General features: G+C 38.3%; 1 protein-coding gene across 1 annotated transcript; it reads right to left on the minus strand.

Annotated features, from left to right (window-relative positions):
* Positions 1-10,546: 10,546 nt before the first annotated feature.
* ptpn18 (protein tyrosine phosphatase non-receptor type 18) lies at positions 10,547-23,591 on the minus strand. Its single transcript, XM_033970148.2, has 17 exons — positions 23,331-23,591; positions 22,736-22,831; positions 20,305-20,407; positions 20,089-20,165; positions 19,905-19,997; positions 19,787-19,825; positions 19,284-19,352; positions 19,117-19,179; positions 17,708-17,886; positions 16,213-16,279; positions 16,041-16,118; positions 15,458-15,553; positions 13,522-13,559; positions 12,892-12,972; positions 12,530-12,693; positions 12,087-12,182; positions 10,547-11,768 (listed from the first exon to the last, which is right to left on the minus strand). The coding sequence occupies exons 2-17, from the start codon at positions 22,814-22,816 to the stop codon at positions 11,695-11,697; spliced, it is 1,398 nt and encodes a 465-aa protein (XP_033826039.1). The 5' UTR covers positions 22,817-22,831; positions 23,331-23,591; the 3' UTR covers positions 10,547-11,694.
* Between the last annotated feature and the right edge of the window lie 910 nt (positions 23,592-24,501).

The raw sequence follows: 24,501 nt of genomic DNA on the forward strand, positions 1-24,501 counted from the left end.
GCCGAGGGACTCCACCCTAAAATCAGCCCTAACCTGTCATTACACACACATCCAGAGATATCCAGATACGTGGGGCAGGCCAACAGAGGAGAACTTTAAGAGACAAAGACAGAGTCAAACATTCCAGTAATCAGCCCAATTTAGTATTATGCAATTTTTCAGTTTTGTAAGGTTTAGTCTAAGAAATTCTTTCTTAGATTGTGCAGAAATAATCTAAAGAAAGATCAACAAATGTTTAACTTGATGAGTTTACTGACAGGGTCGACTGTAGGGCTGTCAAAAGTACCGAAAATCAGATAATAATCAATACTAAAACTAACACCAAAAGTAGATACATATTGGAGCAAAAATCAATACTAAAAATTCACAGGACAGAAATGAATGTTTCCTGGATAGCTTTAACATGATCTTGAGCTGAATCACAATATGTATAAGACCACACAGATTCGTATACACCCATGGACCACAGAACCTACCTGAGCGACAGAAGGATTATACCGACATAAGACCACATATGCATATTAATAACACAGTTACCTTCCCTGATCTTACCACTATTCATGGCTTTCAAAATTATGGCAAATTAGGACTGTTGCCATTAGGGCTGTAGCTGACTAATGAAATTCCTAGTCATAAAGACTTGCCCTGTCTATCGATTAGTCATCGTGGGCGAAGGTGTGTGGCATGGCGGTGCCAAAAGTCCTCAAAATTAGGATCTTGCTCAAAAAAACTACTGTATAAACGAGTACAAGTACTAAGTACAAATAAGCAGCACCTTATTTCACATCATATACTGAATTAAACTAAAAAGTACAGCCTATCAGTCTTCACAAATCAGAAGGATACATATAAAATGGAGTGGTGTCAAACAGCTGTGTGAAGGATATGTTTTACATTTTACAAAGGGCAGTTTCCTCTTAAGGAAACTGTAAAGTCTGCAATGCTTTAAGAACAGGTCCACACCGGAAAAACAATCATTGGGGGGGGGGGGGGGGGGGGGGAAGAATGAGTTTGACCTGGACCTCCTGTGGGACTGGCTCTAGACTCTAAAGAAAGTTCTGCATGGTACTGGTTCAAACTCTATTTCTACGATAAGACTTAATACTCAATACCGTTTCCAATACCACAATTATAACACAAAAGACTTTTTATTTATTTGTTGTTGGGTTTTTTTTTCAATATAAAATCGTGGTGTTTTTTTTAATTGATATTACCATGTGGTCTTATGTCTGTGTAATCCCCTAGTCGCCGGGTAGGTTCCATAGTGGTTCATGTGCACATACTAGTCTGTGTGGTCTTATACTTGTTCTGATACAGCTCAAGATCATTCTAAAGCTATTCAGGAAAGGTTAATTTTGCCCTGTTAATGTGATTTTTTAAGTAGCAACTCCTGCTCAAATGAGTATCTAGTTTCGATAATAGTTTTAATATCAATTAGTATCTGATTTTTGACAACCCTAAGAGTGTGTATAGTCCAGATAACAAAAATTATTAAAACAGTCAATGATTATTTTAATAGTCCATTAGTTCCGATTATTCTGATTAAGCTTTGCACAGCTACCATGGGCTACTATTTAGTCTATAGTCTCTATCCCGGGCCCGCTCTCTGGTCTAATCTCTTATAGCTTCCTGGATTTGTTTGAATGAGAGGACAGTTTTAAAGTCCATTGTGTAGAAATGTCAAAGTGTCTGATTCATTTTATGCTTAGCCCAAAACAAATCTTTAAACAAAAATACAATAAATGAATTATGAAAATGAGCGGAGATAAAAGATGATCAATACATCTGAGCGTGTGCAGAAGAGACACACCTGGGTCAAGGTCAGAGCTGCTCGATATCCCATAATAACCTCTGACGGATTCACAGTACTGCATACGCCTTCACTGTACTGCTGTACTGCCAGACTTACAAACAACTAGACCAGTTCTACACCAGGTCTGAAAAGACGACAAAGCCAGTATTAAAGAATCCATTAGTCTGTGTAACGTATGGTTTCACAAATGGAGAATGACACAACATAAATATTAATGTAGGACCCTCTCCCATAACCAGCCACTCAATTACATTAGAACCCCTGGGTGTGGACCTTGGTCTTAGCCTAGTTTAGACCTCATTAAAACCTAGTTCAGACCTGGTTTAGACCTGGTTTAGACCCGGCTTGGACATTTTAACAATTTTATTACATTCATGCTCCAATTTACGGTTGGATTTAAACTCATTTTAGAGCCACTATTTTTTTGTATTTTTTGCAGGATTAAAGCAAGACAAAATCTGGACTAACAAATGAAACCAGGACAACATAAACCAAGCCAGGACTAACCCAGTGCTAAACCAGAACTACACTAGTACTAAAGCAGGACTGCAGAAGGAAATCCCATTAGTGTGTGACATATGGCTCCTTTAACAAACTCCGACCTCAGACTGTGAGCAGCAGATTCAACAAAAACAGAATTAAAAGCTTCAGAACATTCAGACTGAGGTAGAGAAAGCAAAAACAAATATTATTCTAACCATTTTCGTCAGCTTATTCTATTGTGCATGAACTAGAATACTTGAAGGGCCCATATTGCGCTATTTTCTGATCTATGTTGTATCTTCATCAAAAACCTACCTGGAGTATTGTTCTGTTTCATTCACACACAAACCCTGCATTTCGGCTGAGTTCTTCTCTCAAACTGAAAACACTCTGTTCCACTTTGTGATGTGGTAATACAAGACCTTCAGTGTATGTTTATACTCCATACACCTTCACTACAATCATTTGGATGATTTCAGACCTGTCATTGCCAATCTCTACAGAACAAAAGGTAAAAGGAGCTATTAACTTGAAAACCACTACATGACATCACAAGGTGGAACACAGTATTTTGAGCTTTGGAGATAAAGACAGACTGGAATACTCAAACATGCATGAATGAAACAAAAAATATCTCTGAATATGTTTTTGAGGAGGCATTATAACTTAAAAGCTTAAAGCTCAGAAGAATCAATTTTGAGAAATATCGAACCTATAAGATTCCCCTGACATGCAAGAAAGGGAAGATACTAAACAAATTTCACTTTTAGTTTGCTAACTTTAGCAAATTCTGACAAAACTGTCTAATTCTCTGATTGCAAAATTTCTTAACGCAAATGTAAAGACATTATAACAGAATCTCTTTGTACTGAATTAGTTATTATGAAGCTTTTGTCACTTTAAAACTCTCTCACAATGGCAACATAGACTTAGGTGAATTTAAACTATGAAACCTAAACTCCAGTCTCTACCAAATGTAGGGCTTGATTTATCATTTTGTGAATGATTAATGATCACAGACATATGAGCCGCTTGTGTTAGATACACTACAAATACATCCATCAATATCACATATCTGATTTTTGAGAGTGGTTTAAACCTGTAGTAGCTGCTGAATAAATAATAACTGGAATTAGTCAGTGAAATTTATAATCAGTTTTTATTCATGGGCATTTTGTTACATTAACACCACAAACTCCAGGTCTTGTTATGCTGTGAACCAGAGCCAATGTCATGATTAAACATTAGAGTGATTAATGAGTGATCTGAGATATCACCAACATCTCTGAGAAGAATCAATGCATCTATCCATCAATCTCATGTATCCGACAGGCTGCTCCAATTTAGATCTAGGACTTGTTTTGGTCCCGGCTAGGCCTTGGTCAGACCCTTGTTTAGACCCTGTAGAATAGGCTACCTGGAACAGGTCTCACTTGAAAGCATTTTAATGCTTTTGTATCTGTCTTCATGCTGATTCAAACATATAAAGCCCACACTGTCCGGGTTAGCCCTGGTTTACACCTCAGCCTGCATGGATCATGGTGACTCAACCATGGTTCAGGCTCTTTGCCTAACTTAGCGCGGGTTAAGTGATGTTTTAACCCAGGATAGTCCTGCTTTGGGCTCGACACTGTTGCATGTGCCCCAATCCTTCCTCTAAATCAGATCCGTTCAGCTCCAGGTGGATCCCGGTTCTGGCCCGGTCCAAAGGCCTGGCTGACATTCGCCCAATTACCTCGTTTATCGCTTTTTTCCGCCTGTTTTCGCCTGGTTTTGACGCCTCTCCCTGCAGCCTCCCCCTTTGTTCTTCTTTAATGGATGTACTACCCCCTCCTTCCTCCCCCATTAGCACTCTCCCCTCACGCACAGGCTCTCACACACGCGTGCACAGACGGCTAAACGCGGCGTATCGCCTGCGGTTCCGCTTAAAAGCGAAACCGCAAGCGGTAGGAATCGTGTTGTCGTGTGTGCCCCTTTTTACGCTTCCCTCAAAATGGACCTCAATAGCAAGCCCATACATTCACGCTGATGTGAACCACGCGCGTGCACGCAGCTCCACCTGGGGTATCAACCATCACACGCACAAACACCCCTCTCGCGTGCACGCGCAGGAAAACCCACCCAAAACAACACCGGAGCGTCCAAACGCTCATGTTATTAAACGGGCAGATGCGGTAAAAGGAGCGGTGGGCTAGGTTTACGGCAGGGGCGGCGTTTTTCTCCCCCATTTCACATCCACACAGGCACCCCACCTCACGCACCGACACCCCCACATCCAGCAGGTCCTCGCGCACACCGAGCACGCGCCATAGCCCCATGAAAACGCACCCAAATCCACCAAAACACCCGAACCACCTCGGAACCACAACCCACCTGGAGAAGAAGTGAAGAACCAGTGCTTTAAATCCACGGCGTCTTCTCTGTGTTGGGGTCGTTTTCAGTTTCTTTTGAGCGTAAATCCCGGGAGTTTGGATCCGTCTCGGACAAAGACGGGAGCAGGCGGTTTAGGTCCAGGTTTAGAGGTGGAAAGTGGAGGTAAATCCAGTGGAAAAGAAGCGGTTACAGAGCGGCGCGGTGGCCCACTCACGCACAGGCTGCTTCGGCTCGCTTTGCCCCTGCTCCGCGACGCACAGCCCCCCAGCGTGGAGCAAACCACTGCGGAGCCAAAACGAGGGGAGGGGGCTCCAAAAAACTGTATTGTAACACAATCCCTCTCTTTGTTCAAGGTTCTGTAGTGATACATGTTTACGCACGTGATGCCAGTGTAGTAAAATGTGTTTTAAAGCCCTGATTTTGACATGTTTGTAGGCAAATAGCGGTTCTAAAGTGGAATTATTTACTGAGTCCCTGTGAGTGCGGTCTAATGGAGGAGTCCGATTTTAATCTGATGTTTTTCTACTCCACAGCCAGATGTGGATCGGACCAGACTGATGGATGGTTTAAACCTAGGTTTGGTTCCGACCTAGCTCAGACATGATCGTGTCCTGATTGGTTTAGTCATGGTTTAGATCTGATTTAGTCCAGCTTTAGTCCTGGTCTATTAGAAGGTTAGACCTGGCTTAGTCCAGGGTTTGTCCTGGTGTAGTAGTCATTGTTGTGCCCCGTTTTAATCAGTTTTTACCTGTGTCCAGTGACTCACCTGTCTGTCTCAGACACAGGAAGTGACTAATGCCACGGTTTTTATTTTAAATCCTATCAAGGTAAGTTTACTCCAGTTTCTCTGATGAAAAGACCACTCACTGCATCTATCCACGAATAACCACCATCATTAATTTGACAAATTTGAAAAAAAAAGTTGTTCTGAAAATAAATGTTTACATTATATTCATTTCAACAGCACTTCTCAGCAGCTGTAGCTACAAAGATTAGCTGCACAGTCCGGGGGAAAAAAATCACTAGAGCCAAACCAGGTCTAGACCATTCCTGCTCTGGTCCCTGCAGAAGCCCCTGGTCCTGATCTTAGAATAGAGTGTGGTGCGTTCACTACATTCGTGGAAGTGTGTAATTATCCTGATGTGTTTAAGGCTCTCTGTAATTTACCTGATCAAAACCAGGACTAAACCCAAACCCCTGAACCCAACCCTGGACCAACACCAGACCTAAACTGAGTCCAGATGGTCTCTTCTTCACCATCCCGAAGCCTATGATGGCCTGAGAGAATGAAAATGTGACTCCATCTTGTTGTTTTTTTAAATACTTATGCACTTCACACATCATTGCCTTTAGCAAATCAATCAAAATTAGCCACCATTTAACCAGCTCAAGACTAAACTCAACTGAACCTAAACTTGGACAAATTCTTTATCTAGACTGAACATCAGACTGTGTTATGTCTTAATGAGTTTCTAACTGCAGAGATGGGGGTGGGGAAAATATCCTTAGTTAATATACAGTTTTTGTGTAGTCAGACAAAGACAGTAATCTTTTTTTTTCTTCCATATTACTTTTGTAAATACATAGTACATGCGTATTACTTTTAAAAGTACATATATGATCCAATATCAGTTTATGAGTTTATGAGTCCTTTTATGTTTAAACCAACTGGATTTTACCATTGAAACTGGCAACCCAAATGAGAGACTCGTGTGAGGCTCATTCTGTATTCTGATTGTCTTGAGAACACCAAATGAAAACATCAACAACTTGACCATCATGTCCAATTAGGATTACAGTTCAAAAATATATTTGATCTGAGCATATAATACCTGGAGACACAAATAGGTCATTTGAAAAGCTTATATACAGTGGGTTAAATTTTTGCTCTTTATTATATTGCAGCCATTTGCTAAAATCATTTAAGTTCATTTTTTTCCTCATTAATGTACACGCAGCACCCCCATATTGACAGATAAACACAAAATTGTTAACAATTTTTTCAGGTTTATTAAAAAAGAAAAACTGAAATATCACACGGCCATAAGTATTCAGACCCTTTGCTATGACCCCCATATATTTAACTTGGGTGCTGTCCATTTCTTCTGATCACCCTTGAGATGGTTCTACACCTTCATTGGAGTGCAGCTGTGTTGAATTAAACTGATTGGGCTTTATTAGGAAGACATCTGTCTATAAGACTGTACAGCTCACAGTGCAGGTCAGAGCAAATCATCATGAGGCCAAAGGAACAGCCTGAAGAGCTCAGAGACAGAATTGTGGCAAGGCACAGATCTGGCCAAGGTTACAAAAAAATTCTGCTGCTCTTAAGGTTCCTCAGAGCACAGTGGCCTCCATGATCCTTAAATGGAAGACGTTTGGGACGACCAGAACCCTTCCTAAGGCTGGCCATCTGGCCAAACTGAGCAATCGGGGTAGAAGAGCCTCGGTGAGAGATGTAAAGGAGAGCCCAAAGATCACGGTGGCTGAGCTCCAGAGATGCAGTTGGGAGATGGGAGAAAGTTTTAGAAAATCAACCATCACTGCAGCCCTCCACCAGTCAGGGCTTTATGGCAGAGTGGCCTGACGAAAGCCTCTCCTCAAGACACATGAAAGCCCTCATGGAGTTTGCTAAAAAACACCCGAAGGACTCTAAGATGGTGAGCAATAAGATTCTCTGGTCTCATAAGACCAAGATAGAACTTTTTTACCTTAATTCTAAGCGGTATGTGTGGAGAAAACCAAGCACTGCTCATCACCTGTCCAATACATGGCATGCATGGTGGTGGCAGCATCATGCTGTGGGGGTGTTTTTCAGCTGCAGGAACAGGACGACTGGTTGCAATCGAAGGAAAGCTGACTGCGGCCAAGTAGAGGGATATCCTGGATGAAAACCTTCTCCAGAGTGCTCAGGACCTCAGACTGAGCCGAAGGTTCACCTTTCAACAAGACAATGACCCTAAGCACACAGGTAAAATAATGAAGCAGTGACTATTCATGAACGGTCCAGTCAGAGCCCTGACTTAAACCCAATTGAGCATCTCTGGAGAGACCCGAAAATGGCTGTCCACAAACGTTCACCATCCAACCTGACAAAACTGGAGAGGATCTGCAATGAGGAATGGCAGAGGATCCAGGTGTGAAAAACTTGTTGTCATTCCCAAAAAGACTCACGGCTGTATTAGCTCAAACGGATGCTTCTACTAAATACTGAGCAAAGGATCTGAATACTTACGGCCGTGTGATATTTCAGTTTTTCTTTTTTAATAAGTCTGCAAAAATTTCAACAATTTTGTTTTTCTCTGTATGTATGTATGTAATATGGGGTGCTATGTGTACATTAATGAGGGAAAAAATGACCTAAATGATTTTAGCAAATGGCTGCAATATAACAAAGAGTGAAAAATTTAAGGGGGTCTGAATACTTTCCGTACCCACTGTATATACCCTCCCTTTCAGTTGTTTCTTCATCCCTGGACAATTTTCCACATTTCACAAATCCACATTTGACATGATCAATTTGACTGAAGTTGCTCGACCTTTTAAAGGGACATCATATCTGATCAGAGACATTCTGCTGTTCTTCTGTTTGATGTTTTTCCTAATATTTTATTGTTCTTTAAAAACAGCAGTAAAGTGTCCCCTTCCTCTTCCCTTGTTCTGTTAGACTCCTGTAAATCCAGTCTGAAGTGTCTGATAAAAGAGCTCGGTTTTTCAGATCAACCTCATCACAGAAAGGGGAAATGAAGGAGCAGTAAACACAACAGACTTTCACAATAAAAGCCTCTTTCACATCTGAAGTTTACCAAGTTTCACCAAATAAATAAATAAAATTAAAACTGTAAAATCAGCGTAATATGTGTGAAGCATTATTGACACTCCCATATTGACTTCCCACTCCCCAAACAAGTGTTCTGGGTCTTCCTCTGGGCCTCCTCCCAGTGGGACATGTCCAGAACACCTCCTCAGCGAGGCATCCAGAGCAGATGCCCAAACCACAGCTTGCTCCTCTTGAAGTGGAGTAACAGCATCTCTACTCCAAGCTCCTCACCCTCTCCCTTCTCTTTCTGCTATCACACAAAGGTCATGACCATAGGTGAGGGTAAGAACAAAGATCAGGACTAAACCAGTACCACAGATGAGACTAAGAATGTCAATTGAGCACTAAATCAAGAGCTTTGCCTTTCGACTCAGCTCCTTCTTCAGCAACAGTCCGATACAGCGACCGCATCACTGCAGATACTCCACCGATCTGTCTGTCAATCACACACTCCGTCCTTCCCTCACTTGTGAACAAGATCCCAAGACACTTGATCTCCTATTCCCCATGTAATAACACAGACAGGGACTCCTCGCCCTAAAAGATTATGATCAACTTAATTAAACTGATTTGTATTGTTCATTAATTAAATAGTGTGGATCTGAATGAACATTTTAAATCTGGGCCTAATCTAAACTTTATATATATATATATATATATATATATATATATATTTATATATATATATATATATATATATATAAAATCTTTTCAAGAGGTCACTGTAGCTGAAGGGCCTTATACAAAAACAAATAAAAAAAAAGGTCAATGTTTAATGCTTTCCTGATCTTTTTGCGCCGTTTGTTTTACGAACCTCCAAATTAGACACACACACACACACATTAGGAGTGTACTCACAAATGCTCACAGAGATACAAACATGAGCTGCATGAGTAAACTTCTGGAGAGGGTAAATAAATGAGAGAGAGTCTGTGGTTCTCACTTCAAACATCTGTAAACATCTGTACACAGCTCAGAGACATCAGGAGTCCAAACAGTCTAATTCACAACCTCCTAAATAAAAGGACAGGACAGGATAACCACTCTGCCACAGTTACACATAGAAACCAGGGAGTCAAACTTGTGCATTGTAACAGTATTTGGAAGTTCATTCTCCTTAAAAAGAGGAAGGAAAGTTCAAAATGTCATGCACAAATTGTGGAAGTTTGTGAGGTTTTCGGTGATAAATGTGAAGTAAGTTTAAAACATTTGACAGAAGACAAAAATCCAAAATAGGTTTATATCAGATTTTCACATTTCTGACTAAAGTTGGACCAATCTATGTAAACTAATTAAGTGTAAAATGACAATGCATACATCTTATACAACATTTGTCAAGACATTTTTCAGAATGACTGTGACTGCCCTGAGGAAGCATGAGGGAAGCAAGACTGCCAATGTCAATATTAGCTGAGACCAGTAATCGCTCACTCACACACAACATTTACACGACAAGTTGGGTGAAGTGTCTTGCCCAAGGAAACTGTGATATAAACTCTGAGCTCGGATCAAACTGCCAACCTTCAACAAAGCACAGAACATAAACTATAAGGCATAAAGATAATTATTCAAATAACCTCTAGGTCAGAAAAATCCTGCTCCGAGAAGCAAAACATAAACATATTAGTCATGGTTCTGTTATAATTTTGGATTCTCTCTGAAACCGGCAAAACCTGCAATGCCTCAAACCACCACTAGTCCCATTGGAGAACTCCTCTCCTCCATCACCTCTCTCACCTCCTGCCTTTTCTCCTTCCCCCTATCCTTCCCTTCTCTTGTCTCCTTCTCTCCTCCCTCCTTGTCTCCTCTGTCCTTACCCCGCCCCTCTTTGCTGTTGCCGTGGAAACTCAGACTGTGACCTGATTCATCAGAAAAAATCACCGGGACTTCAAAGGCTTCATCCTCTGTCGCCTAGCAACAGGAGAGAGAATCGGGACCAAACCTAAATCAAACCAGAACCAAACCAGAACTAGACTGAACCAGGTCTGAAACAAGACTATACCAGTACTGAATTTGAGATAAGCCAGGTTTAAAACAAAACCAAGCCTGGACCAAAGCTGGATGTGCATTACCAGGGCCAGTGTAACGGTGCTACTGTTGTTAGCTCTACTGTTCGGGGTGCACCTGCCTCAAGCCCATAGTTGCTCATTAAGTTACAAATATAATCTCAAATTTGAAGGGTTGAAAATCAAAAAAATAAATCTGTAATTATTTTGGTAAGACAATGCAAACAACAACAAAGGACTCCATTTTGTAATTACTGTAAAAACCTGATAACCCTGCTCACCATGATCTGAAAGGGGATTCTTGCATTTATTTAGTTGTTAATATTTCAGTGCTGTTTCAAATGTTAGTAATCCTGGACATATAAATGTGCATAAATCACAATGCTTAAATTTAAAATGTCAAAATTGAATATTTCCCCCAAAGAGTTCATTACAAGTCTAACATAATAAGATAAATGAATCCACTATCTTCTCCTTTCTTTGGGCTTTTTCATATTTTCCAAGAATTACAGCAGATGCCCTTCCATTATGACACAACATTTTGATGTATTCAGGCCTTGCAGGGGTCAACTTGATTAGACCAGCACAAGCCCAATCTCCATTGAGCTGAATAACAGACTAAGTCACAGCGACCTTATGATGTCACTGTTAAGTTTTTTTTTTTTTTTTTTCCCCATTTATTTTTCAACACAGTAAAAATGAAAATAAAAACAGCATAGATTAATGTAGCTGTAGAAGAACATGCCACTGGATAAGGTTGGGTCAAAGATACAGTTTGCAAGGTTATAAACCAGATAATGAGATTATGAAATGTGGTTCATCAGTTCACTGTGGTCTTAAGTGGATGAAATATTAGTGTTCATCTCAATTAAAAATACAATAACTGGCATTGTTTTTCCAAGAGTAAACTAAGTCTAATTCAGGTCTAAAGCTAAACTAAACCAGGATAAAATAAACCTAAACTGTGTGCTCTTGTTCTTGTAGGCCTACAAATAAACCTGCCAGAATGAGGCAAGTTCTGTATAAATCCAGATGTGATAAATGTGTGAATGTGCTGCCTCCTTGTGGACATAACTATAAATACCCTTTAAGAGGAAAGCTGTGTAAATTATAATGAGCTATAAGTACTTCCCAACAAAACCATCAACCGTCAACAGTCACAAGCCAATATATTCGTAAAAATAACTTAGTTTCATGTCTCATCTCTCAAGGCGCGTCCACTCAGTTGGAGGGTCCCTGGGGCCTCTGGGTTTTGGTACACGTTTATTAAAACCTGGAGAAAAAACATGCAAAATATAAATTACTAAGATATTATAAACGCATATTTTATTATATATGAAGTCTGAGAGGAGGCAAGTCTAAATAGTTTGTTATAATATTTTATAAAGAGAAAAAGGACCATACCAACCCTGCTCGGATGGCCTGTACGCTTATATCAGCTTTAAGTTTTAAGTTAGGAGTTATAGTTGGGTATTATTTGATTTGTGTTAAGCTTTTAAGAAGCTGTGTTAGTAGATAAATGATCTGTAGAAGTCTAGTTAGTGAGGCAGTTTGATGGGATGTTTTGATTCAGTCAAATGATGGATCGTACCAATCCCGTTAGAGGGGGGTAAGCTGCAAGTGTCAGAACCTGAAGGAGTCAAGTCCTCATAGTCATCATCTGCTTCGGTCATCGGCCCTGAGGCTTCTGAAAGTAACACAACATAAACTTTTGACTTATACTATTACATTTTAATTTTGCATTTTTTTTTTTTTGCCATTCCCACTCCATCAACAGATGAAGGCCATTTCCAAAGTTACTATTGCTAGTAGTACTACGGTAATATTAATAGTACAGACACTAATCTACTACTACTACTACTACTACTACTACTACTACTACTACTACTACTACTACTACTACTACTGCTACTACTACTAGGCCATTAAGTCAGTACTAAGCCAAGTTATTTTTTCAAACAAATCTTTACACTGCTGTTATTTGTAACTAGGAAAAACACAGAGAGTGAGTGAGAGTAAGAGAGAGTGAGTCACCTGGATCCAGGTGATATTGTGGCGTGACATCAGAGCTTGTGGGCGTGGCCATATCATATAAGCGAGTATCCGATGGTTGAGGCTTGGCTCGAGGTCGGACTATGCTGTACACAGGGGTAGGAGTCGCTATGACGTTGTCATAGTGAGGGCTCATGTCTGTTTTCCTGGTAATAGATTCAGAGCAGTTAAAGTTCACGTATTCTACTTTATTTATGCTTTTTGGACACCATTGCATTTGTATTTTTATAACTTTCAAATAGTGAATATAAATGAAAAACCCATTGTTGTTTATTGTTCCTGATTTTCAATTTACAGCGCTAACAGATAGATCCTTATAAATAAAGGTTCAGTGGTATACCTACCTAGGGAGGGTGGAGGACTGGGGTGCAGCTCCCTTCTTGTTGACAACAGCATACGTCGCATCCATGTTTTGTTTCTGGGACCTGAGGTTAACCAATGAGCAGTACATTATAAATAGTACACTGTAATCTTACCTTTTTTTTAAACTGCACAAATCTGTACACTTAGATTACACACAGATTACTTACTAAATGCAGTGTTGTGGTGGATGTTACAGTTTCAGTGTGTTACACGGTCAAAATTTACTCCTGAACTAGTTAATCATCATGAACATCCTGCAAGGGCAAATCTGAACTCTCCATGCTCAGAATATGATGAAGCGTTTCTCTTCCTTCCTGGTTTGAGAGTTTCCATGGAGACGGTGAACATGATGCTGATGGGGGGTCGGCGTGATGGAGGGGTATGTGTTAGTGTGTGTGTGTATGTGTGTGCGTGTGAGTGAGGGGGGTGACACTGAGGAGACTGAGAATCTCACTGTGAACTGGTCACACGTCCATATGGGCCATCTCTCACCACATTCTCATTAAACTGAGCCAATATCGGCCGGCTCTGCTCCTGTCTGCTCCTCCCGCTCTGCTCTATTCTTTCAGCTAAACACAACTAAACCAAATCAAGACTGAACAAAAACTAACCTGTCGTCTGTTACAGCGGTTGTGATACTTGTGTTCTTCTGAAAACAGATAAAATATAAAAAATATGAATATCCGCTCATAAAAATATGCCCATAAAGAATCATCAACATAGACTGGCCAAGTGCTGCAGATCTGACACACACTATAATCAAACTAATAACTACCATCTAGCGGGTTCTTTGTCTACTGTGTCTACATTGAAGGGTGGGGAACCAAAAGTCTAGTGTTTCACAACTACTGTAAACAAACGTTGTGAGAAAGCCTTTTGCTGTTTTCTTTTTTTTGTTAATTAAAGGGCCTATATTATGGTATTTTCTGATCTATGTTATAATGTTGTTTCCTCATCAAAACATGTCTGGAGTTGTGTTATGTTTCATTCACACATTTTTAACACAGAAATCCTGCATATTTAGCCTAGTTCTTCACGTCGTGTAGTAATGCAGGAAGTGCTCCACTGTGTTTTTAAACTCTATACACGTTCACTAGAATCATTTGGATGGTTTCAGCCCAGGAATTTCCAGTCTCTACTGACCAAAAGGTAAAAGGATCTGTTAACTTGAAAACTACCACAGCATGACATTACAAGGTGTAACAGAGCATTTTGAGCTTTGGAGACAGACTTAGACTAATAATAACATGTGGGAATGAAACGAACACCATTCCTGGTATGTTTTTGTGAGGTAACATTAATTCATTCAAACATGGCTTAAAACTCACTAGAGTCAATTTTGTTTAATATATGACCTTTACATTAGAAAAAAAGTGGCATATTAAAACAACACTGCATAACTTTCTGGAGGTGGCATGTCACTACATGATTTCATGGAAAAAGAAAGTTAAATCCATACTTTGAAACATTCTCCATGGAGATAGGTCAGGTTTTTGCGATACTGTGGAATATTATAGCCAAAGGAACCATTTCCATGGAGACAAACTGGTGGATTGCCTCCTCCAAGGCATGCATGAGTCAGGTTTGTGGAGATGTAAGCCTACTCACAGTAAGGATGTATGTTTTTCAGTGTAACAAAACATCTAAGAAGAAACAAAACTAGCTTTTATGTATTATATATTTTGCTAAAAATATACAGTGGAGCTTTAACATGATTATCATTACCATCAAAAGTAAAATATAGCATCAAATCTTATAGAAGATGATAAACCAAGAAAACTTACCTCTAATTTCTACTGCTTTCAAAAAAATCCCTGGTTTAGTCCTTTTATGATCATGGTTTAGTTCTAGTTTAGTTCTGGTTTAGTCTTGGTTCAACACTGTTCTGATCTTGTTACAACTCTCGTAAACAGGAAGTATCACTTCTCTGTGAGCTAGTCTTCCTCTCGCCCTCTGTCACATTTGAATACATTTCTCTGCTGCTTTGTGTCCGATTGCAGCAGGTTCACCTCTGTCTAAGTTTATGATGCAAAGTGGAATTTCACAATGTCAGAGCTTACATTTAGTGTAAGAAGAAGTGGGTTTATCATTGACACAAAGTTAACATCATGAAGAAACTGCTAAAGGTTTTTTTCTTTTTGTTTCTTATGATGAGTAAATCTATTTCTTTATGGAGTATAAATTATGTTCAGATTGGACATTGTAGCTTGTGAAAACTAAAATTGAGTAGATCAGTATCAAATTCTTGTTTAATCTATTAATTGCAAACTACATCATATCAAACACTGTATATTATACCATCAATTGTTTTATTTCCCTAGGAATTCATTAGAGCCAAATGTGGGGGCAGGAATGGCATCAGGTGTAGGAATATATACCACACTAACTGACAATAATCTTGATCATGCTGTTCATTTTATAAATTCAGAGTAGACCCATCATTTACACTAATGCCCCTACTAGTGGATAACAAGTGGTGATACTTGGTGCAATAGCAGTAATAAGTAGTAGCAGTAGAACATAATAATGTAGGACATAATGCAGTACCCTTGGTAGGTTGCAGTAAACCGAATCAGAGTTGTTCTTCTTGAGGAACCATCTGAATAAACAGGAAGTAGCCGTGTAGATGAAGCGGTACTGTTCCTTTCAAAATAAGACAAAACACAAAAACATTTTATTAGTGTAAATAAATGTGGATTTTTATTCTTTATAGTTTTTTTTCCTGTTTATCTAAATCACAGTTTACAGTCAGAAGTTCCTTGTCAGACATCAGTCCAAGTGTTTCGAGTTAAACAGTATGTCCATTCTGACTATCACATCTGGTTGAGCAACTACTTTTATACATTTCTGCCAGTGCCAATATTGTGTAGTAGTTGGCACTGACAGAAATAGCCATTCTTACTAAAGCATACTTCTACATTCTTGTTTCTTGACTGATTACTTGACCAGTTTTCAGTTTGCTCTAGTTTCTGTTTCTTAGTTTGAGTTTAATCTGGGTCTATATTGAAATGTTACAAGTGTGAGAGTAAAACATCCTAATTTTCTAATACTTTTATAACTATTATTCCTTAAAAAAACACACAAAAAAAAGATTGCATATGTACTTTATGGACAATGTTGAGGTTCTTACTTTGGTCTGCACTGCACTGGGTCTCTGTCTCCTCACCTCCATAACAATCCTCATGATGTTGAAGTCTGAGGTTAACTTCTATGAAAACACAACAAATATTCAGAAAGATTGGAACCCACAACCTCTTTACTGAAAGGCAGAAGACAGGAAAACCACTCTGCCTCTCTCTCACCTGGTGTATCAGTAGTTGATAGATCTGGTCCAAAACACAGATAACTCCAGTTCTTCCACAGCCAGCACTAAAACACACATAAGATATCGATATTAATATATTTTTTGTAGTGGAGTAGCTATGAAATCATAAAACTTAAAGGTACACTTTTCTTCTGAGGGTTCATGGAGATGTTGTTGCTTTAACTGAATATAATAAAGTTCTAACAAAAAATAAAGGTAAAAAAAATAATTAAGAATGAAACAAAACAACTCTCCAATATAATTCCATATCCACATATCTTTATGCTGTGTATCTACTAGTTTTGTCACGATACAAAAATTTGATAGTAAGGAATACACTTGATAATCAGTACCGATTTCGATACCACAATAATTTAAAAACACTATTTTTCAATAGAATGGCATTTTCTATATTATATTGTGGTACTTTCTTTTATATTACCATGTGTACCACTTATACCTGTGTAATCCCCTGTCGTCCAGGTAGGTTTTATAGTGGTTCTTGGGCATAGTCCTCCTCTATGTCTCTTATACGTGTTCTGATACAGCTCAAGATCATTCTAAAGCTATTCAGCAAAGGTTCATTTCTGTCCAGTGAATGTGACCTTTTAATAACTGCTACTTGCTCACATGAGTATCTAGTTTTGATACTAGTTTTAGTGTCATATTTGATTTTTCGACATTTTTGACAACCCTAGTATCTACAACCATTTGGATAGGGACTGAAATCCGATCTGTCTGTTCTGGGACACATTTATTTACACAGCTTTACATCAGATAGACCATATTATGACCTGTTATGACAGTACATACATCAACATATATTATCAACAGAGCATGTTTATATTTACATTGATTTGGACTATATTAGAACTCATTAGTGGTGTAGTTGTATTTTTGACATTTTGTGGACTAAAGTAGACCATGCACTGATAACATCTCCACATGTCTAAAATATCTGATGTTTAGAGAGAAGGGAAGAGAAAAACAAATTCTAAACTCTATACTGCATTTATTTATTTATGAATGAGAGAGCATAGTAATTTGGCTCTATAGTTTGTCTAATGTCTGTGTGTGCATAGCATAGACAGAGGATAGGTCGTTTAATGTGTTCTAAATGCATGTAAATATGTAAATGCATGAATGTTTGAGACAGAGCAGATGTGACTGTTCTACAAACAGCGAGAACTGATCCATATTCACCTCCTTCTGTCAACGACCCGTCTGTCTGCACAACCTCACCACAATATCAGTCCATAAGATCTGACCTTAGATGAGACCCCATAGGTGGATTTCTAGAAGATAATGATGCCATACTCTCAGTTGGGGGCAAGAGCCAGTTTTCCCTATTGATTACACTGAACTTTGCCATGAAATATCCAAAAAGTAAATGCATAAATGCTGAACTTGATTATTTCTGTTTTTCACTAGACACAAGAATTTACTGTCATCTGAAACCCCCTAGCAGGTCCCAACTAGTGCCAAGATCTCACCTGCAGTGCACCAGTGTGAGATTGCGGTTTGGAGGATTGGGGACTGCCTGGACCAAGTGTGGACTGGACTTTTGAAGGTCTTGGATTCTGTGGAGCAAGTCTAAGACTCCTGAGGCCTCATGAGGAACATCATGATCTGGCCATGAGAGGAACTGTAGCTGGGTCACCACACGCACATCCTGCAAGTAATGATAAATGAAGAGTTAGCATGGTGGAATCTTCAAACGTTGAACCTCAATGGTTAAGTAGGGACTTTGAGATTAAACACAAAATATTAAAAATTTTGAAAATGATGACCACTCAGATACATGTAAGTGTAAGACAATGACAATTTTTTGATGAAGAAAAAGTAATGTGTTTTAAGTTTAACTGGGCCAATATATACATCTACAATAGTTTTTGCGAAGCTAAAATGCAATTTTAAGACTGGTATTTCCTCCATTCTTTTTTTAAATAAAGATTTTATATAACTAGCACTCAGATCTAATGTCAGTTTTGAAACTGTATTATGGTCTACTTCATTTTGCCTCCATTAAAGAATTTTGAACATTCCAATGACATATAGGATGCTATGATGACACCTGAAACCCACCACTCTTCATATGCTTTTAGACACATGAAACACAGAAATACCACAGAAATAACACAAGGACAGCTGGGTCACAACACGGCCATCCTACACAAGTTTGATCATGGCCAGGGCACGGCCAGCCTCCACATATCACTGCATAGTCACACAGCTTTAACACGTACAGTACATGGCACATATGACACCAGGCACACACACAGCCCACACATGCACACACATACACATATGCAGTGCCACACTGGGTTTCCATGTTTCTTGGAGACATTATGTTGACTTTTTTTTTTTTTTTTTTTTATCTAAACCTAAATTATAGCATGCCTAATCTTAAACTTAACCTAAACTTGTATCTGAACTTTAAACTCTTTGACAATAAAGGATTTACATCCTGATTTTTGTCCTTATAAGAAAGGCAGGTCCACATGATGTGCGTGTGTATACAGATTTTAGTCCCCACAATGTGATAAGTCCTGCCCACTACGATCTGTGCACTCTAACACATACATGTGACACAGTAAGGCACATATACATACTGTAAGAGACACAAGGGACTGGAGACACATTGCTGAACCTGAATTTTCTTGTAGGTTAATAAAATATTGAGCAAAATTCAATTTTATTTATTTTTTGCCATTGAACATTTAAGAGTTTTGAAGATTGACAATTGGATCTTCAACTATATTTAAGCACTTCAGCCTTGCTGGCCTTTGCTATGTGTTAAATTACAAAAATGTCAGTCGGTATTACACTATGCTCTTTAGCTTCACAAAAAAACAAAAGCAAACAAACAAACAATGACAGTAAAATACTACCTATTTTTTACCTTTTGAAATGAGACCTGCAGTTCTCTGACTATGATGTCTTGAGTGGGACTGGTCTCCCCCTGCTAGACACACAGACACTGCACTCAGAACATATTTTTCTCCAGATTTTAGAAGCTGCAGTGCATAAGTATTGCATAATTATTGTAATAATAATAAATATTCTCACACAGTGAACAGAGAAAGGCCCAAAGGATGTGGTTTGGTTCAAAGGCGACCAGTAAACCTCACACTTTTTCTGCAGGACAAAGACATACATTCATTGTAAAAAGATTATAAAACTTAGCTTTTCAATAGTTAACTTGGCTAGAGAGGTGGGATTTAACCTACCACAGTAACATTTTATACATCATAAAGTTCTTCATGCTTTTGAAATGATTCAACAATAGTCCAGCAATATAAGTTCTACATCCATCATATGTAGGTTTTTATTTAAACTTTTAACTCCCCCCCCCCCCCCCCCCCCCCCCCCACACACACACACACACACATATACTGCCATATGCACTTTAGATTGCTACTTCACTGATGGACAATGGGGCAGTTTTTCTTTGTATGTGTCTGCAACTAAATGTTTAAATATGTTTCAATGTTAATTTTGAATTTTGTTAATTAATTTATTTTTATTATAATTTACTAAAGTATTACCTACTTTTGTCTGTCAGTATTTACCTTGGCCATTTCAAACTCTCTGCATGCCATCACTATCACCTGGAACAAAACAAAAATACTCATAGAATACATTTTATTTGATTTATATGGTCACTTTTTTATAGACCTGAAGCCGTACCTTAACCTGATATTCCCAGATCAACCTCCAGAAGTCTCTGAGGGTTGAGCTGAGAGGAGCCTGAGCTGCAATATAACCACCAGACAGCGCTCCCTGGAGGAAAGACAAGGCTATTACAACTAATAATAATGAGAAATGTATAAATGACCTCTCATCTTCTCTATAATAACATATGAGCATGAACCTGAATGAAGCTGGCATTGATGTAGTCTCCATCAGACTCTGAGGTTTTGAGAGACAGGATTACTCTAGAATCATCATCTAAAAAAGTTAAAACCAAGGTTAAACCAGGTCAGTCAGACTAAACTTGTAGTTGTTTTGTAGACAGCAGTGTATAATACTGATAAATTGGACAGTATAGTTTAAAGTCCAACTAGTATAAAGTACAAATAGTTCTTACAGGGCAGTATATCCTTGTATCTGTTCTTCTTAATGTTTTCTTTCAGAGCTCCACTTTCTGAGCACTGAGATTTTTTCCATGCCACCGATTGAGTACGCAACATCTGGGAAACACACCAAACTAAATTCAAATTAATTTTCACTAATCACAGTTTTGCATAGTGATGTATTTACACTCTAAATTATTAAATCAGACGTATTACATAGTTGGCAACTATGACAGTATTACAAAACTACATTCACATGTAGTTACAGTATAACTGTGTTTCTTGAATGTTACAGTGGTTTACTGTTATGGTCTCAGATGAGGAAAGCTTTGGAGAAACAGGAAATGAACCAACAGATCACATAACGTACCAGGCTTACTTATGTCACACCAATGACAGTGGTGAGCCCATTCCTGACTAAAACACTGAAGATTAGACAAAAAATGTAATAAAACATAAATAAAAAGGGATGTTGCAGCCATGAACCCACTATAAAAATGTACTATATTAAAAATATGTAAGTAGTTGTCTGTGTCTGTGTAGAATGTATGTATAGAACATCAGTCTGTTTAGAAAAGTTATAAAGCCTTTATTTCATCTTGGCTATAAAGGATAAAAACATATGCAATAACACGTTTCGGCCAACATAGCCTTCATCAGGCTGCAAGGACAAACCCTGGTAGACTTATCAGACTTTCATGGCTGCAACCAATTCATTTGACCCATTCTGTAAAGCTGCAGATCTGAGCTAAAGTTCTGGACAGAAATATAATGTTGGACCCTTCTCCAGATCTAAGGTTAAACCAGGACGTACGAATGTATTTTGAATATCAACCTGTCCATTGATGTAAATTAGCATTAGTACTATGTTACCTATGTTACTGTTACAAAATCTATTCAACCAAAGTTGAAATCAAAGAAATGACATGATCATCACGAATAGGCCTAAGTGGTGTCCAAACTATTTTTCATCGATGCCTGCTCAGACAATTCTAACAAAGTGAACAGTGAATAATTCAAATATGTGCATTTATCACAGGATAGAATGAGACACCAGAACTTTATTTATGTTTAGATCCTCAATAGAACATAAATAATTGATACTGGCTTTATCAATGAAGATTTTACAAAACTTTGAGAAAAAGTACTCCTTAAAGTATAATGGATCAATTCATCTGGAAGCTTGAGGACCAAGAAAACATGGTCTGAGGGCCGCATTTGGCCGCTGGGCCATAGTTTGGACATGTCTGGCCTAAGGCAACATTATATTATTTAATAACTATTACACAGATGAACTCACCTCTTTCTTCTACTCTCTCTGCTTCTCACAAATAGTTTATACTTCTATCATGTGGCTTTCCTGTTCTAGTTTCAAGAAGTACATGTTTCAGAATATATTTGAAAGAAACTGACTGGCCAAAAGCAACTCAGCACGGGGTTAGTTCTGAGTAACGTTCCCTTATTTTAAGACTCTGAACTAATTATGTCTCTAATACATTTAACAGTGAGCTTTACCTGTATGTGGGTATATTTTGACACTAACACATTGTCAGCTGTTGTAAGTTAAGGGTGACTTTGAATTTTATGATAAACACATTACTGTAACATAGTGTTCAGGGTGAATACAAAGAAATCCAGGAGTTTGGCCCAAATGTGTTCAAATACTTCCTCATTCATAGCTTTATCTATGCTATTTGAATAAACTATGCCCTGGAAAAACAACCACCACCACCACTACTACTACTACTACTACTACTACTACTACTACTACTACTACTACTACTACTACTACTAATACTACTACTACTACTACTACTACTACTACTACTATTAGAACTACTACTACTGCTACTAAAATTATATAACTGTGAGATACGAGTGCCGTAGAGAAATATATTATTAAATATTTAGGAAGTTCAAATGGAGCAATAGTATGACTTCAGTAAAATAGACCATAGAGTTTCAGAATGCATGTCTGTTACCACAGCAGATCAGTAGTAGGCAGTGGTAAAAGTAAAAGTACTACTTAAGTACTAATTTTAGGTGGATACTTTTTACTTTTACTTCACTACATTTGAGAGAGGGTATCTCTGCTTTCTACTCCACTGAATTTTTGAACAGGGCAAAAAAGTAAAAGTATTTTTAATGATTTTGAAACCTACTGAAAAGGTTGAGGGGTTTATTTATTTATTTTTTATCATATTCATAGTTTGAGCAACCAAAGATATATGAATAGGAATATATATAAAAACAACTAAGAAAAAATTTAAATGAATGAAAAATATATTTTTTATTTTTTTAACTTTAATACTTAAGTAAATTTTAAATTTAAATTTTTTTGCTCCCTTATCTGTATGTTTACTAAAGTAATGCAATTAAGCACTTCTTCCACCACTGGTAGCAGGAGAAAAAGGCCTATTAGTAGTAGAGGTATTTTGTACTCACAGTAAACTCCTGTTCTATGGTGTGTTGGTCTGCGTTGTCCAAAGAGAGCATCAGGGACGCAAGCAACTTCAGATCTGACATGGTTTAAGCATCCACCTGGAACATTCAGGACACTAACACTTTGTTCATAGATTTTCCAGCCTGACATAGTATTTCTCATTTATGCATATGAAAATATTTATTTGCATACTGTCCATTTACACCTCATGTAACTATTGTTACATACATGAAATATGTGCCAAAGCATTATAATGCCTATTTAGAAACGTTATACTCCTTGTAAGTGCAAGTTGACTATTACAAATGTAACTGATTACATGTGACATTAAGGCACTTTATAAAGTGTATATAAGTGTATTTCACAAATGTGATGTATCTCATTTCTATGCCAGTAAAACTTGTGAAAGGGCAACTCTAATTCAATGCCATGCGAAAGGTTCTCTGTTAATGAGTTTTATTATTTCTTGCACAGGTGCTATTATAATGCTCTTAGTTTTAGTCTTAGTCGACATGGAGGGATGTGATATGCCATTTCTAACTTCCTCCTTTATCATGCCTCAATTAATCTACCACATAACAACAAATTTTTACATACCTGCGTCACAGTCTCCACCTAGGCTGTTCCCAAACTAACTTCACAAAGGTGTCTTCGATTACAATTTCCACATGAGTCCACACAGCAGTAAGCCAAGTAGTATTTTCAGCAGCAGATGCAGTAATAGTAGATGTTTTAATGTCCAGTCTGCTACATATGTCCACCCTGTCCAGATATCTTGATAGGACAGATCCCGTAGAAGTGGTAGTAGAAGTGAAATTTCCTCTCTGTTGAAGCCGGTGAAACACAGCTTCGGTTCTGTTAATAATTCACTCTCATCAGGAAGTAACTGTCCACTCACAAGAGAGCTCAGGGGAAACAGGAGACTTTTAACCTGCAAAGTTAAAAGCTTGTATTCTTCAAAACTTTCTTTTAAGTCAAATAGAGAATGATCTTGGATGCACATTAATATGTTTTGTTCATTCACTGCAGATAAAACTATCTTGAGCAGTAGGTGTGGTTCAAAGCAAGGCAAGGCAAGTTTATAGGACAATTCATACAAAAGATAATTCAAAGTGCTTTACAGCATAAGAAACACATTAAAATCACAACAGAACATATCAAAACATAAATAATCACAAATCATCATCATAAAATTAACATTAAAAGGGAAGAGTGCAGAATAAAAACCTTTCAGTCATATGCACAGCTAAACAGAACTGTTTTGAGCCTGAATTAAAACATTGTCAAAGTAGAGGCCTGTCTCACATCTACAGGAAAACTGTTCCTGCTTTTAGCTGCATAAAACTGAAACTCTGATTCCCCATGTTTAGTCCTGACTCTGGGCACCAGCAGGAGACCGGTCCCTGAAGTCATCAGAGTGAGATGGTTCATATGGCACTAACATGATGGAGATGTACTTTGGTGCTAGGCCATGGAGACTTGTACACAAGCAGAGCTGCTTTAAAGTCTATTCTTTAAGATACAGGAAGCCAGTGCAGAGACCTGAGCACAGGACTTATGTGCTCATACTTCCTGGTTCTAGTCAGGACCCGAGCAGCAGCGTTCTGGATGTACTGCAGCTGTTTTAATGCTCGTCTGGAGAGGCCAGTGAGCAGACCATTACAGTAGTCTAACCTATTGAAGACAACTGCATGGATAAGTCTCTCTATGTCTGGTTTTGACAGTATACCTTTGATTTTTGCAATGTTTTTTAGATGGTAAAAAGCTG

This window comes from Periophthalmus magnuspinnatus, chromosome 7 (genome assembly GCF_009829125.3).
Source record: "Periophthalmus magnuspinnatus isolate fPerMag1 chromosome 7, fPerMag1.2.pri, whole genome shotgun sequence".
In the NCBI taxonomy this organism is placed as follows: domain Eukaryota; kingdom Metazoa; phylum Chordata; class Actinopteri; order Gobiiformes; family Gobiidae; genus Periophthalmus; species Periophthalmus magnuspinnatus.

Excerpts from the sequence above, each read along its gene's own strand:
- ptpn18 (XM_033970148.2), bottom strand. The coding sequence starts at position 22,816 with ATGTCAGATCTGAAGTTGCTTGCGTCCCTGATGCTCTCTTTGGACAAC. Across the intron at positions 13,560-15,457 it reads TTTACTGCAACCTACCAAGG|AAGAACACAAGTATCACAAC; the intron begins GTACTGCATTAT and ends ATCTGTTTTCAG. Across the intron at positions 12,694-12,891 it reads CAGTCCTCCACCCTCCCTAG|GAAAACAGACATGAGCCCTC; the intron begins GTAGGTATACCA and ends ATCTATTACCAG.